The 17304-nt window shown below is 43.5% G+C and overlaps 1 protein-coding gene and 1 pseudogene across 2 annotated transcripts in view; one reads left to right on the plus strand and one right to left on the minus strand.

Moving 5' to 3' along the window:
• Nucleotides 1-3949: 3949 nt before the first annotated feature.
• Nucleotides 3950-17304, plus strand: part of PROM2 (prominin 2) — a 119089-nt gene continuing 105734 nt past the window's right edge. The window contains exon 1 of one of the 2 annotated variants that reach the window (XM_069766597.1): nucleotides 3950-4360. In XM_069766597.1, coding sequence (XP_069622698.1) covers nucleotides 4108-4360 — 253 coding nt within the window. In that variant the 5' untranslated portion in view covers nucleotides 3950-4107. The remainder of the gene's footprint in view (nucleotides 4361-17304) is intronic. The other variant, XM_069766596.1, reaches the window with a different exon arrangement.
• On the minus strand, nucleotides 11151-11915 carry LOC138673813 (serine/arginine-rich splicing factor 9 pseudogene; annotated as a pseudogene).

Consider the following 17304-nt stretch of genomic DNA (forward strand, 5'->3'; position numbering starts at 1 on the left):
TCATTGCACCTCTGAAGTCGGGTGTACGTGGCCAGGCTTCTAAGGTGCACTGCTCATGACCGAAAGTGCAGAAGTTGTTTGTGAGCTGTCTTCTACACTTCCGGTCATCCGTAGGGTGCCTCTGAAGCTGTGGAGGTCCATTAATGTGCCGAAATAAGGCTGCCTGCATGTACAAGGTTTCCAGAAAGCTGGTTCCCTAGTCTAGGGAAACTAACGCCCCATCAACTTGTCAAAGGCCTACAGATAAATATAAAGTATAATAATGTATTCTACTTATAAATATCTATAATACATATTTATAATACTTTGTTTAAACATGGATTTAAGTGGATACATAATAAAGGGCTGGTTTGGCCGGGAGTTTAGTAATACATATGTGAATTCCGCTGGGTTGGAGGGCATGAGGGACATGACAGGTTCCCTTTAAACTTTAAGATGGAACCATATACTTGGTGTAATAGGCTCTTGGGTGCACTTCATTCAATGAAACCTGTGACGCGCGCTACCTTGCTGTGCTTATGTCAGTGAAACTTGTTGACTTACATCTAAGGCTATACAAATGACTCAGAAGTAAGGTTGGGTTTTCCACGTGGATGAATATATCCAATGAAATCCTAATTATATTACTAGGAAACCAAGCACCCGTGTAAGAAGCCTGCAGGTCTGTCTAATTGCCAATTAAATATAATCTAGTCTAAAAGGTAAAGATGTGCCACATCCATTTCTTTCCAATCATTGGCTGCAAACAAGAGTAAGGCTTAGTTAGTTTTTGCCCCTTATAGGTTTCATGTCTAATTGTCAGTTTCTCCTAAATTCAGCTTCAGATACAGGGCTGGACTGGCCATCTGGCAATTCTGGCAAATGCCAGAAGGGCCTGTCTGGTTATGGGCTGCCTTGTCTGCCACGTTGTTAACAGAATCGATGTTCTCAAGACACTCATACTGTTAAGAGTTGTGATGGAGCACAAAATTGCTGACTCGTCACTTACCCCAGCAGGCCACCGGTATCATTAGAAATATTGGTCTTGTAGAAAATCTTCCTTTCCTCCATCCAGGGTAATATTTGCAATATATCCCATCTGGTTCAAGGGGATGAGGACAACATGGACCTGTGTGATTTCAAATGCCAGGGCTGAATTTCACCCCCAGTCCACACCTGTCCAGATGTCAGTAGAGACTGGCTGCTATGATGCCACCAATAAATTGCAGTCAAAGAAAAGAGCAGAACCAGGTCCCCTACCTTGCTGCAGGCGATATTCAGCAGAAATGACAAGTCTAGCTTTGACTCAAACTCTTATCTTAGACAGTAGGAAGCTCATGCTAGGGGATCCTGTACAATCTTAGCTCATGGCGATACATGGTCGCATATGTCTTGACTTAATTTAATCCCCCCCTTCCAACCCCAGGTTCACTTGCCTGGAGAATCTTCTTCTACTTGATTGGGAAGAGTTTCTTTAATCAGCTTGGATTGGATCGCTTGGCCCAGCGGCAGGAAGGATTTTCAAATATAAGTACCAGTTTGGGGGAAAATACGGCAGTTGCACAAAGACCTGAGCGGCCCACCGCATGTGTACTGTGTAATGGCTGTGTCTGACCATACAGGAACTGTGTCTGACAAGGAAGCAAATTAGCATACAGACAGGACAGCATTTGATCACAACTGATTCTTTCTGTAAGGTAAAACTCATTAATCAAGTCAATGACATATAAGCTCAGCGACTTCTGGATCTCCTACTTCGCTAACTTGATTTATGATGAGTTTAGAAGACAGCAGAAATACTGAATCCTGTGATAAAATAGGCAGGGTAATGTTTTACCTCACAGAAAGAATCAGCTGTGAGCCCCTGTTATGTCATCTGTATAATCACTTTCTCCTCCTCCCCTGCCCAAGAGCTGTGGTATAACCAGACCATGCCTCTGTATGGTAAGGCACAGTAATTACACAGTACACAGCAGGGGCACATTTGTAAGACTATTTAAGCACAGGAACTTCTTTTTTTTTTGTTCCCATATCTATGGATTAAAATGCACTTGTTGCCAGGAAAACCCCTTTAATATTTACAGTGTTTACCCTTATTTTTCAAGGTTTCTGCAATTCACCCTGTGCCAAATCATGACTGATGGTAATGGTAACCCATTTTTGTCTAATCAGTGTTCGGGTCACAATTTATGGGTTTTTGTTGTTCCATCTTGCTGGAAATAGCATTGTTCATCATCAAATGGCTCCTGGATCATTGGGAGAAGTTATTCTTGTAGAATGTTTAAATCCCATTATTTATTTGTGGCAGTGCTCTTAGTATCAACCGTTTGAAGGCGGCTTCATCACAGAAAATAACTTTGCAGGAAGTACATGGTTTAGACTGCATAGGACTGAGGTAAAGCTATTTTCTCATATGAAGTCTCCTTCACACTGTTTGGGACACCTAGACCAATGCTTGTCTGGAGAAGAAAAGGTGAGGGCTACCATGAGTCCTGCATCTGCCAACAGTAAAGCATCCTGAGGCCATTCATGTGTGCAGTTGCTTTTCATTCAAGAAAGTGAGCTCACTCACAATTTTGCCATGTCACACTGCCATGAATAAGGAATATCTTCTCTGATGAAGGCCCCTTCAGACTGGACTTAAGAGAACACAGCCATGAATAAATAATGGTATTTAAATATCCTCAAAGATAAAATTCTCCCAATGATCCAGGAGCAATTTGGTGATGATCAGTGTTGAGCATTCCGATACCGCAAGTATCGGAATTCCGATACCGAGTTCCGATATTTTTGTGATATCGGGAATCGGTATCGGGATTAAGATTCATGTGTAAAATAAAGAATAAAAATAAAAAATATTGATATACTTACCCTCGGACGCACCCTGGTTGTCACCGCTGCAACCGCCATGCTTCCGTTCCTAAGAATGAGCGCGTTAAGGACTTTCGATGACGTCGCGACCAATCACAAGTCGCGACGTCATCGAAGGTCATTAACGCGCTCATTCCTAATACCATCCGATACCGATACTTTCAAATATCGGACGGTATCGCTCAACACTACTCAACACTAGTGATGATCATGGCTTTGTTCCAGCATCATGGAGCACCATGGTACAAGACAAAAGTGATACCTAAATGGCTCAGTGAACAAAAACTTTGAAATTCAAGTACATGGCCAGGAAATTCCTTAAGTTTTCAACCAATTGACAACCTGTGGAAAATCCTCAAAAAGAGTGAAAAAGCAAAAACAGAAATTGCAATAAACTCCAAGCACTGATTAGGCAAAAATGGGGGTCACCAGTGAGTGATTCAAATTTTTATATATTTTTTCAAACATTTTTTTGCATCTTTATTTTTTACTCTCCATTAGGTACTTGAACCTGTGATCGTCTGATCGCTTCTACTATATACTACTGTGGAGGAACTTCACAGGAGGAATAACATGGCAGGTACAATGGCCTTCAGCAGGCTGCCATTGTATCCAATTAGTACCCCATAATCATGTTGCTGAGGGCCAATGGGAGCCGGTACCTATGTGCAACAATGTAATTGACAGCAACATTCAAATGACTAAACTGCAGACATTGAAGCACTGGAGTTAAAGGTAGATGTAATCTATTTAATACAGCTGGGATCATACTTTCCTTAGCACAGATGATGAAAATGTACATCATAGATTGTTAGATGTTTCTTAAAGTTGTCGACCAGCCACCTTTTTTTTTTTGCAGCGAAGGCTCTCCATGAGTCTATTAATTCACTTGTCCCACCACTTGATCATCCATATCCATGAATGCAGAAAATATAGGGACTTTTGTTTGTGGCTGGTGATAATAATTAGGCATTAGACTCACCTGTTCATTCCCAGGTATGTGACTCACAGGAGGATGTACCTTGGATGCTCTTGCAAAATACTGGCACTGTCCCAACACAAATAAACAGGTACATCAGGTTCATCGAAACACATGCTTGTACACTTTCTGCAGTCCCAGGAGTGGCTGCTCCTCAGCTACTGAGCAATCTCAGCCAAAGACAGATGTGTTGGATGCTACAGAGGAAGAAGAAGACCCGAGGAGTCTGAGGAATGAAATCTCTGAACTCCGGCTGGTGATACTGACACTTTTAGAAGATGGCATCCTTGGATTTCAGGATCGTCTGTTTGCACGGCTTGTACTGGTTAATCTGTCTCCAGCTCCTCAGCATGGGGTCAGCGACTCCCCAGACGTGCAACTTAGTCGATGACTCTGAGGTTCTAGAGTTTGACATATTGGAAAAAAATAATAATATTTCCAAAATTAAGCAAGACTCTGGTGGAATGGCCCCACTCTATAGGATGCAAAGGTTATTTCTGAATGCTGTTCAGCCAAACCCCTTCCCAAAAGGTAGGACAACTGAATACCTGATTGATTATAATGGACGGGTACAAAGAAGTAGTAGGTCTCCTGAAATGTAGAAATAGTGAATACACGGTAGCATAGGTCAGGGGTGTGCAACTATTTCATTGTCTACAACAAGGATTCTAACCTGTAGCTCGGGAGCCACTGAACTGTGGCTCATGGCTGCCTGCCAGCTTGGTGTATTAGCTCCAAGTCTAGCAAACAGGTATGAAGAGCACATTTCAAAATGATGGATTTTATGAGTAGCCCTGCGCCTATAGTCGCCTTAGGGGTTTAGAGAAAATGTAAGTATGGTACGCTGTTGACAGGATGATACTACCTGTCAGAGGAGGTGTTTGAAGCTGGATGTGACAGTGTGTTGGGAGTGCTTGATGGGAGTATTCTGAATGGGGGTATTGTGGAAACCCCTGGATCTTGGTATACTGCTTCAGGTGATTTCTGTGGGAAAGCTTTGGCTATCATTATACTCGTAATAAAGGCTTTCGGTGCCACTACTGTGAGGGGGGCAGGAGCTGGATGTGGTTTGCGACCCTCTCAGAGCTAAATGTGGCTTGCGACCCTCTCTCAGAGCTGAATGCGGCTTTCAAGGTCAGAAAGGTTTGGGACTACTGGTCTATGAAATGGTCAGAGATAGCAGAGCGGTGTACTCGCATCCTTGCCAATGGATAAGTTGAGTGCATATATGATAATCAATCCATTTAATAGTGTAATTCCCATTTAGGATCCATCTAGGCCCCCTCATCATTGGACTTCATTGGACCCCTAAATATTAAGCACTTTTCCTTCGGTTGTCTCCTATAGTTGTTATGGTGGGCTTAACTCTTTGAGCTCATTACATTTTGCATGCCTCTGGAGCCATGGAGCCTCTGGAGCCCTGAAGATAGTAATGTCTTATGTCTTGCCTAGTGATGTATAAGTGCTTCTCACTAAATTAGAATAGCATCAAAAAAATTATTTATTTCAGTTCTTCAATACATAAAGTTAATCTCATAAATTATATATAGTCATTACAAACAAAGTGATCTATTTCAAGTATTTATTTCTGTTAATGTTGATGATTATGGCTTACAGCCAATGAAAAGCCAAAAGTCATTATCTCAGTAAATTAGAATACTTGGTAACAAAAGCTTGAAAAATGATTTTAAAATCTGAAATGTTGGCTGCTGAAATGTGTTCAGTAAATGCACTCAATATTTGTCCAAGGCTCCTTTTGCATTAATTACTGCATCAATGTGGAGTGGCATGGAGACAATCAGCCTGTGGCACAGGTGTTATGGAAGCCCAGGTTGCTTTGATAGCCGCCTTCAGCTCGTCTGCATTGTTGGGTCTGCTGTCTCTCATCTTCCTCTTGACAATACCCCATAGATTCTCTATGAGGTTACAGTCAGGTGAGATTGCTGGCCAATCAAGCACAGTGATACTGTTGTTTTTAAACCAGGTATTGGTGTTTTTGGCAGTGTGGCCAAGTCCTGCTGGAGAATCAAATTTCCATCTCCAAAAAGCTTGTCGGCAGAGGGAAGCATGAAGTGCTCTAAAATTTCCTGGTAGACGGCTGCGCTGACTTTGGTCTTGATAAAACACAGTGGATCTACACCAGCAGATGACATAGCTCCCCAAACCATTGCTGATTGTGGAAACCTCACACTAGGCCTCAAGCAGCTTGGATTGTGGCCTCTCCACTCCTCCTCCAGACTCTGGGACCTTGATTTCCAAACGAAATCTACTTTCATCTGAAAATAACATCTTGGATCACTGAGCAAAAGTCCAGTTCTTTTTCTCCTTGGCCCAGGTAAGATGCTTCTGGCGTTGTCTATTGGCCATGAGGGGCTTGACACAAGGAATGTGACACTTGTAGCCCATGTCCTGGACAAGTCTGTGTGTGGTGGCTCTTGAAGCAGTGACTCCAGCAGCAGTCCACTCCTTGTGAATCTCCTCCACATTTTTGAATGGCCCTTTCAAGACTGTGGTTATCCCAAATGCTTGTGCACCTTTTTCTACCACACTTTTTCTTCCACTCAACTTTCCATTAATATGCTTGGATACAGCAACAATCCCCATGATTGTGGAGCCTACTGAAACAGACTAAGGGGCCTTTTTAAATGCTTAGGAAGCCTTTGCAGGTGTTTTGGGTTAATTATTCTAAATTACTGAGATAATGACTTTTGGGTTTTCATTGGCTGTAAGCCATAATCATCAACATTGACAGAAAAAAACACTTCAAATAGATCACTTTGTTGTAATGACTCAATATAATATACGTATGGGATTCACTTTTGTATTGAAGAACTGAAATAAATTAACTTTTTGATGATATTCTAATTTAGTGAGATGCAGTTGTATGAATGAAGTCAATGGACCCGTGGAAGCGCACAAGCGCGAAACGATCGTAGTCCTGTTCTTTCTCCCCGCACCGCTGATCTCTCCCAGCCGCCTCTCCTTACTATGTCCGTTGTTACGTTATGATGAATAAAGGACTTTGATTCGCAATCTACCTGGGTGAGTGCCGCATTTTCCTTTTTCTCCTTGGATATTTGTTCACTGCTTTTTATGCTGAGCACCACCCGAACATTGCAGACTATATACGTGCTATAGGAGTCTTGCAGTGGAATCCTCAGGCTGCGGCTACACCGCCTGCTGCGATAACACCTAGTGCCGTTCATATTTTGTGCTTTTTGTTACATACTTAGGCTGATAACCGGTTCATGCAGCATTACATGAACACCCGATTCTTACATTATGGCTGGTCCAAACAACTAAAGCAATTGTTACCATCCACCTTTCGTGTCTCCCCTTTTCCTCATAGATTGTAAGCTTGCGAGCAGGGCCCTCATTCCTCTTGGTATCTGTTTTGACCTATGTGTTTATTGTTATGCTGTAATCTCTATTGTATGTACAAGTCCCCTCTAAAATGTAAAGTGCTGCGGAATATGTTGCCACTATAGAAATAAAATGATGATTATTATTATTATTATTTGCTCAGTATTGAGTAGAAGCACCCTTTTGACCTAGTACAGCCATGTACCTGGATTTGGGGATCCTCTGCCATTCTTCCTTGCAGATCCTCTCCAATTCCGTGAATGGAATGGATGGTGAACATTGGTGGACAGCTATTTTCAAATCTCTCCAGAAATGCTCAATTGGGCTTAGGTCAGGGCTCTGGCTGGGCCAGTCAAGAATGGTCACAGAGTTGTTCTGAAGGCACTGAAGATGAACCTTCGGCCAAGTCTGAGTTCCAGAGCACTCTGGAAGAGGTTTTCATCCAGGATATCTCTGTACTTGGCCGCATTCATGTTTCCTTCAATGACAGCGAGTCATCCTGTCACTGCAGCTTAAAAACACCCCCATAGTATGATGCTGCCACCACCATGTTTCACTGTTGGAATTGTATTGGGCAGGTGATGAGCAGTGCCTGGTTTTCTCCACATATAACACTTAGAATTATCGCCAAAAAGGTCTATCTTTGTCTCATCAGACCATAGAATCTTATTTCTCATAGTCTGGGAATCCTTCATGTGTTTTTTAGCAAACTCTATGCGGACTTTCATATGTCTTGCACTGAGGAGAGGCTTCTGTTGGGCCACTCTGCCATAAAGGCCTGACTGGTGGAGGGCTGCAATGATAGTTGACTATGTGGAACTTTCTCCCGTATCCCTGCTGCATCTCTGGAGCTCAGCCACAGTGATCTTGGGGTTCTTCTTTACCTCTCTCACCAAGGCTCTTCTCCCATGATTGCTCAGTTTGGCTGGACGGCAAGGTCTAGGAAGACTTCTGGTGGTCCCAAGCTTCTTCCATTTAAGGATTATGGAGGCCACTGTGACCTTAGGATCCTTGAGTACTGCAGACATTCTGTTGTAACCTTGGCAAGATCTGTGTCTTGCCACAATTCTGTCTCTGAGCTCCTTGGCCAGATCCTTTGACCTCATGATTCTCATTTGGTCTGACATGCACTGTGAGCTGTGAGGTCTTATATGTCTTATATAGGTGTGTGCCTTTTCAAATCAAGTCCTATCAGTTTAATTAATCACAGCTGGACTCCAATGAAGGAGTAGAACCATCTTAGGGCAGTCTCACATGTCCAGATAATTCCGGTACCGGAAAAATCGGTACCGGAATTATCCATGTCCGTGTGCCGGTGCGTTTCTGTGGCACATCAGTGTGGCACACGGGCGGCACACGTGTGCCCACTGGGTACCACACGCACCGTGCAGGAGACAGCGCTAAAGTTTAGCGCTGTCCCCTGCATCTGGTGCTGAAGCCGCGATTCATATCTTCCCTGCAGCAGCGTTTGCTGTAGAGAAGATATGAATAATCGTGTTTAAAATAAAGGTCCATGAAAGTAATGAATATGCGGCTCCACCCCTATGGGAGGTGGAGCCGCATATTCATGATTGTAATGGGCGGCCCCACGTGACCGCTCATACAGTAGAAGGTGCGACTAGGACAGGAAGTAGCGCCAGCCAGCGAGGGAGCGGGGTGAGTATTTTAATAACAGCGGGGGGGGCGCACAGGGGGTGGGAGGGGGTGGGGTCATGGATCTTTATTGTAAACACGAGAAACAGAAAAAAAAAAGAATATTCATATCTTCTCTACAGCAAACGCTGCTGCAGGGAAGATATGAATCGCGGCTTCAGCACCAGTGGGGGGGACAGCGCTTACAGTAGCGCTGTCTCCTGCACGGCACACGGACTGCACATGGACAACGTCCGTGTGCAGTACGTGTTTTACATGGACCCATTGACTTTAATGGGTCCGTGTAATACGTGTGCTCCCACGAACACTGACATTTCTCTGTTTGGCACACGGAGACACGGTCCGCAAAAAATCAATGACATCTGCACAGATGCATTGATTTCACTGTGTCTACATGTGTCAGTGGCTCCGGTACGTGAGGAAACTGTCACCTCACATACCGGAGCCACTGACGTGTGAAACCGGCCTTAAGGAGGATCACAAGGAAATGGACAGCATGTGACTTAAATATGCGTGTCTGAGCAAAGGGTCTGAATACTTATGACCATGTGATATTTAAGTTTTTCTGTTTTACTAAATTTGCAAAAATGTCTGCTTTTCTGTTTTTTTCAGTCAAGATGGGGTGCAGAGTGTACATTAATGTAAAAAAAATTGAACTTTTTTAATTTACCAAATGGCTGCAATGAAACAAAGAGTGAAAAATTTAAAGGGGTCTGAATACTTTCTGTACCCACTGTACATGCTTTCAGGTTACATGAACACAGTACAATCCAGGAGATATCAACTATTGTTACAAACATTTGTCAAGATCCTTAATATAACAAAAGGAGTAACCCCAAAACCAGACATGCTAATATTATATGACTTTAGATGGGTATCTTATAAAAAATGTACTCAAAATCACTATATAGGAAAAAGTCATCAGAAAATGACCTATTGTCAAAATCAGGATTTCATGTTACATTTATTTATTTATTATATATGATATTTTTATTTATTTTTCTATACCAGTATATATATATATATATATATATATATATATATATATATATATATATATATATATATATATATTCATATATAATGCAGAAAACAATACATTTTCACAACTGATTCATCCACTAATTCTAACACTGAACTGATGACTTTTCACTTTTCATGGCAACAGGATTACAATGACAGATAACATTAGACAATACATGATTCACCATTCTCAATAGGTGATATCACAGCTCACCTCCTCCTCCTTCTTTTACAATGACTTTTGCCCAGATGAGATTGTGCCTAGAAAAATCTCCTATGAAAGTCATAGTCAGAGTCATTTTATTGCTGCCTATGTCCACGTAGCTGCTGAAAAGAAAAGGAAGTATGACCCCAATATTAGGGCTAGCGGCCAATTTGAAAATTACAAGATTTCTACTATTTTTCACATACTCGTCACATGGAAAATAAAAAAAAAAATTATCAAAGATTTCTGCATTAGCCTGCAGCAGTCTAATTGAGTATTCATTATTGAATATTCATTAGCATGTTTCCTGTACACAACAGGGCTTAGTTGTTTGTTTGTTTTTCTGTTCACCATACTGACTCCATGAGCTAAAGACAGTAAGGACCTATTCACATGATCATGTCAGTAGATCAGATATCACTCGGACTGAACAGTGACACATTAAAGTCATTCAACAAATTCATGTAAGTACCATGAACTATTTTGATCTGATCTTCAGTCTACCTCAGGGGTGGGCAATTATATTTCCTGAGGGGCCGCATGATAGACCATGCCTGTTGTGGATGTCGAACCTATAGTTTGAAATTAATTCTGCTCAATATTAATACTACAATTCATATAAAATATTTCTAATTAATATGTTATCACTTAATATTGAGCAGAATTTAGTATGATGACAACCCCCTATATACTGTATGAGCCCACATACAGCTCCCTATATACCGGTAACATAAGAGCCCACACACAGCCCCATGTATACAGAATGTGCTCCCTCATAGCCTGCTACACACAGTATGAGCCACCACATAGCCTTCTATATACAATATGAGCCCCCACGTAGCCTCTAATATACAGTAAGAACCCCACATAGCCTCCTATATACAGTATGAGCCCCCATGTAACCTCCTGCGGAGACACCAGGGTCGGTAGCTGCTCTTGTCTGCTTACCTGGCTGTCTATAGAAAGACCACTTGGACCAGGGCTCATTTGAACAATGCCTCATGTCTTTAGACCTACTGAATAATACGCATGGCATGATTAAGAATAAATTTTGTGTTGTTACATTCCTCCCCCTTCTTAATTAGCCACAGAGACTGCTGGATCCTGTAGTGGGTCGCTGTTGACGGGGCTGCCAGATGTGATAGGCTTCCAATCATCCTTCTCCACTTGTCGTGGACAGTCCATCGGCATGTCTTTCAGCCCAGGCACAAATGTAAGAGTTTCACCTTCATGAGAATGAAGCTTTGCATCATCCAGTTTCCTCAAAGCATATTCCATGACTTTCTTGAGAATAAACTCCACAATCTCCTTTCCATCTGTCTCTACATCAGCATAGCAGATAGCTCAAGCTTCTCTTATATGATCTTTCAGATCCTGCCAACTCCCCAATTGGGGAAGGACTGAGATGAGGACTGTGCATTCAGTTCGCTGGGACAGGGGTATGTTCTTCCTGCAGGGTCCTTTATATCTTCACCTTGATCCCCGGTTTGACCTGGGAAACTCTACACATAATCGACGAGAGCCAAACTCATACCCATTGCATCCAAACACGGCATCCTCCACATCTCGCCAAGCCTGGAAGCTGATGAAGGTGAATGGTGTGGCACCACTTTCCCTGTGATTCTTTAGCTCGATGGTACAGATCTGCCCATACTGATGAAAAAATTCCAGCTTCTTCTTACATACATTGGTCGGTAAATTGCCTACATAAATGCGCCCATTCCCCAAGTGATATCCCCCAGCCTGGGAAATTGGCAACTTGTCGGCCTGGTAAATGGTGTTCTGGCTGGACTATATCTGAGCTAACCAGGGTGATGGAAGACCCAGTGATCTGACTTCCATGGGACCGGATTTCACTGACCTGGATGTGGGGATGGAGGTGGGCTTGGGTACGGTGGTCAATCTCCCATATACAGTTATATGAAAAAGTTTGGGCACCCCTATTAATCTTAAGCTTAATGATTTATAAAAAAAATTTTTTTTTGCAACAGCTATTTCAGTTTCATATACAGTCTAATATATAATTGCCTAGAATACTACTTCCTGCAATTTGTGCCAACTTCCGTGGCTTTGTCTGGAGCTAATGTCCGGAGCTAATGTCCGGAGCTAATGTCCGGAGATTAATTGCCTAGAATACTACTTCCTGCAATTTGTGCCAACTTCCGTGGCTTTGTCCGGAGCTAATGTCCGGAGCTAATGTCCGGAGCTAATGTGCGGAGCTAATGTCCGGAGCTAATGTCCGGAGCTAATGTCCGGAGCTAATGCCCGGAGATAAGTGATGTCAACAGTGTCCAGTGTCTGATTGGTTGCCGCCTGCTGCCAGCGACCAATCAGAAACGTGCCGTACTGTGACACACTCCGCCCGCCATTTTGGTGTGATTTTTGAATTTTTACCTCACAGCAAGTTTCTACTGCGTGGAGGCGGGCCCAGTGACGTTGCTCTTCAAGCTCCTGCCGAATTTCGTCAAAAAAATGATAATACCATTTACCAAAACTATATATATTTAGTTGTGAAGTGGTTCAGTGACATTTTCACACCAATTTTGAACTTTTGTTTGGTGTTTTCTCCATATACTGCCTATTATTCACTGACTGTTATACTGAGAGACTGCCGTTTATTAACCTCTTCTTTGCCACATTGGGTATATTGCTCTATTATTTGCCACATAAGGACATTGTCCATTATTGCCCAGCAATTTCTCTGCAATATAAACTGCCTATTTATTAATATCTGCATTCCTGCGAAGAACTATTGCCTATTATTAACTGGCTATTTTCCTACTACCTGACACTGCCTCTTATTAACCTGTTGTTTGCCACCACCACGCTTAAAGCTGTTTAGCTTAGCCAACATGAGCTCTAATAGTAAGGATTCTAATGACACAGAGCCCAAAGCTGCTGATGGCGCACGTAAGATTAGGTCTGATAGAAAGTATACTAATAATGCAGAGCAAAAAGACGCCGATGCCGCACGTAAGCGCAAACAGCGTGCTAACAAGAGTACAGAGGATAGATGCAAGCGCATGGACACTGTTAAGTATACTAATGACACAGAGTCCAAAGCTTATGATGGCGCACGTAAGATCAGGTCTGATATAAAGTATGGTAATGATGCAGAGCGAAAAGCCACCGATGCCGGACGTAAGCGCAAACAGCGTGTTAACAAGAGTACAGATGAGAGATGCAAGTGCCTGGATACTGTTAAGTATACTAATGACACAGAGCCCAAAGCTGCTGATGGCGCACGTAAGATCAGGTCTGATATAAAGTATGGTAATGATGCAGAGCGAAAAGCCGTCGATGCCGCACGTAAGCGCAAACAGCATGTTAACAAGAGTACAGAGGATAGATGCAAGCGCCTGGATACTGTTAAGTATACTAATGACACAGAGTCCAAAGCTGCTGATGGCGCACGTAAGATCAGGTCTGATATAAAGTATGGTAATGATGCAGAGCGAAAAGCCGCCGATGCCGCACGTAAGCGCAAACAGCGTGCTAACAAGAGTACAGAGGAGAGATGCAAGCGCCTGGACACTGTTAAGTATACTAATGACACAGAGCCCAAAGCTGCTGATGGCGCACGTAACATCAGGTCTGATAATAAGTATACCAATGACGCTGAGCGAAAAGCCGCCGATGCCACACGTAAGCACAAACAGCGTGCTAACGAGACTACAGAGGACAGACATAAGCGCCTGGACACTGTTAATGCTGCTTGCAATAAACGCATTACTAATGAGTCTTTTGAGGACAAAACTAATCGATTAGGTAATAAAGCTGCTGCTGCACGCTCTCAACGTTGCAAACATAATATTTCCACGTCCTCAGTCATAGATTCGTTAGTTAGGACCCATCAGTTCAAAGGCTACCGTGATGTGGTTGATGGGCATGCTTATATTAGCCCATCGGTGTACTATGAACGTTGATTTCTTAAATTTTACACTTCTGTAAAAATAAACACAAAAAATTTGGGTACACAAAAAGGCTTTTATTTCTGTTGTACCTATTAGAATTATTTCAAATGAAGGCTTAGCTAAGCCCAAGAGATGATTAAAAACGTTTCATACCAACCCATCAGATGTAAAATTACTGTGAAAATACCTGATGGGCACACAAGTATGCGCCAGTATGGGTACTAAGAGCCTTTCCACATAATAATGAAATATTTTAAAATGTCATAGAACATACCAATATACATAGTTATTGATACATATTATTTATTATTTACATTATTGTTCTTAAGCAAAGAACCGTTGTTGTGGCATTTGCCACAACACGCAAAGTTGTCGTCTGATGTCTTTCATCCCTCCCCTCATAAGCATGTTCATGGATCCTGTGTAACTGTACCTTAAATAACAAGAATTGTCAAGAGCTGGTGAGTGCAGCCATTTTTTGTTCTTTCTTACTATTATTTATTAATTGTATTATTCTTACATTTGAATAAATAAAGTATATATGGATTCTAGACTCCCGATTCTTTAGAATCGGGCTGCCATCTAGTATCTAATAACTGTTGGACACAGTAATGTTTCTGCCTTGAAATGAGGTTTATTGTAATAACAGAAAATGTGCAATCTGCATTCAAACAAAATTTGACAGGTGCTTAACCCCTTCCCGACCTTTGACGCATACGCTGCATCATGAAAGTCGGTGCCAATCCGACCCATGACGCAGCATATGCGTCATGGAAAGATCGCGTCCCTGCAGATCGGGTGAAAGGGTTAACTCCCATTTCACCCGATCTGCAGGGACAGGGGGAGTGGTAGTTTAGCCCAGGGGGGGTGGCTTCACCCCCCGTGGCTACGATCGCTCTGATTGGCTGTTGAAAGTGAAACTGCCAATCAGAGCGATTTGTAATATTTCACCTAAAAAAATGGTGAAATATTACAATCCAGCCATGGCCGATGCTGCAATATCATCGGCCATGGCTGGACACACTAATGTGCACCCACTCCACTCCTCCGATCGCCCCCCCAGCCCCCCGATCTGCGGTCTGCTCCCCTCGGTCCTGTGCTCCGCTCCCCCGTCCTCCTGCCCGCTCCCCCCGTGCTCCAATCACACCCCCGTGCTCCAATGAAACCCCCCCCGCACTCCGATCCCCCCCGCACAGCGATCCCCCCCCGCACAGCGATTTCCCCCCACCCCCGTGCTCCGATCCACCCGCCCGCACAGCGATCCCCCACTCCGTGCTCCAATCCACCCCCCCGTGTTCCAGTCCACCCCCCCCCGTGCTCCGACGCCCCCCCGTGCCCTGATCTCCCCCCCTTATACTTACCTAGCCTCCCGGGGACCATCCGTCTTCTTTCCTGGGCGCCGCCATCTTCCAAAATGGCGGGCGCATGTGCAGTGCGCCCGCCGAATCTGCCGGCCGGCAGATTCGTTCCAGAGTGAATTTTGATCACTGAGATAGGTTATATCTCAGTGATCAAAATAAAAAATAAAAAGTAAATGACCCCCCCCCCCCCCTTTGTCACCCCCATAGGTAGGGACAATAAAAAAAATATATATATTTTTTTTTTTCCACTAAGGTTGGGGTAAGAACTAGGGTTAGGGTTAGGGGTAGGGTTAGGGTTAGGGTTAGGGGTAGGGTTAGGGGTAGGGGTAGGGTTAGGGTTTCGGTATGTGCACACGTATTCTGTTCCTCTGCGGATTTTTCCGCTGCGGATTTGATAAATCCGCAGTGCTAAACCGCTGCGGATTTATGGCGGATTTACCATGTTTTTTCTGCGCATTTCAATGCGGTTTTACAACAGCGATTTTCTATTTGAGCAGTTGTAAAACCGCTGCGGAATCCGCAGAAAGAAATGACATGCTGCGGAATGTAAACCGCTGCGTTTCCGTGCAGTTTTTCCGCAGCATGTGTACAGCGATTTTTGTTTCCCATAGGTTTGCATTGAACTGTAAACTCATGGGAAACTGCTGCGGATCCGCAGCGTTTTCCGCAGCGTTTTCTGCAGCGTGTGCACATACCTTTAGAATTAGGCTATGTGCACACGGTGCGGATTGGCCGCTGCGGATCCGCAGCAGTGTTCCATCAGGTTTACAGTACCATGTAAACATATGAAAACCAAATCCGCTGTGCACATGGTGCGGAAAATACCGCGCGGGAACGCTGCGTTGTATTTTCCGCAGCATGTCAATTCTTTGTGCGGATTCCGCAGCGTTTTACACCTGTTCCTCAATAGGAATCCGCAGGTGAAATCCGGACAAAAAACACTGGAAATCCGCGGTAAATCCGCAGGTAAAACGCAGTACCTTTTACCCGCGGATTTTTCAAAAATGGTGCTGAAAAATCTCATATGAATCCGCAACGTTGGCACATAGCCTTAGGGCTAGGGTTGGGTTGGAATTAGGGTTGTGGTTAGGGTTAGGGGTGTGTTGGGGTTACGGGTGTGTTGGGGTTAGGGTTGTGATTAGGGTTACGGCTACAGTTGGGATAAGGGTTAGGGGTGTGTTGGAGTTAGAATTGAGGGGTTTCCACTGTTTAGGCACATCAGGGGGTCTCCAAACGCAACATGGCGCCACCATTAATTCCAGCCAATCTTGTATTCAAAAAGTCAAATGGTGCTCCCTCACTTCCGAGCCCCGACGTGCACCCAAACAGTGGTTTACCCCCACATATGGGGTACCAGCGTACTCAGGACAAACTGCGCAACAATTACTGGGGTCCAATTTCTCCTGTTACCCTTGTGAAAATAAAGAAATGCTTGCTAAAACATCATTTTTGAGGAAAGAAAAATGATTTTTTATTTTCACGGCTCTGCGTTGTAAACATCTGTGAAGCACTTGGGGGTTCAAAGTGCTCACCACATATCTAGATAAGTTCCTTGGGGGGTCTAGTTTCTAAAATGGGGTCACTTGTGGGGGGTTTCTACTGTTTAGGCACACCAGGGGCTCTGCAAACGCAATGTGACGCCCGCAGACCATTCCATCAAAGTCTGCATTTCAAAAGTCACTACTTCCCTTCTGAGCCCCGACGTGTGCCCAAACAGTGGTTTACCCCCACACATGGGGTATCAGCGTACTCAGGAGAAACTGGACAACAACTTTTGGGGTCCAATTTCTCCTGTAACCCTTGGGAAAATAAAAAATTCTGGGCTAAATAATTATTTTTGAGGAAAGAAAACGTATTTATTATTTTCACGGCTCTGCATTATAAACTTGTATGAAGCACTTGGGGGTTCAAAGTGCTCACCACACATCTAGATAAGTTCCTTTCGGGGTCTAGTTT

The sequence above is a fragment of the Ranitomeya imitator genome, chromosome 4 (assembly GCF_032444005.1).
Source record: "Ranitomeya imitator isolate aRanImi1 chromosome 4, aRanImi1.pri, whole genome shotgun sequence".
In the NCBI taxonomy this organism is placed as follows: domain Eukaryota; kingdom Metazoa; phylum Chordata; class Amphibia; order Anura; family Dendrobatidae; genus Ranitomeya; species Ranitomeya imitator.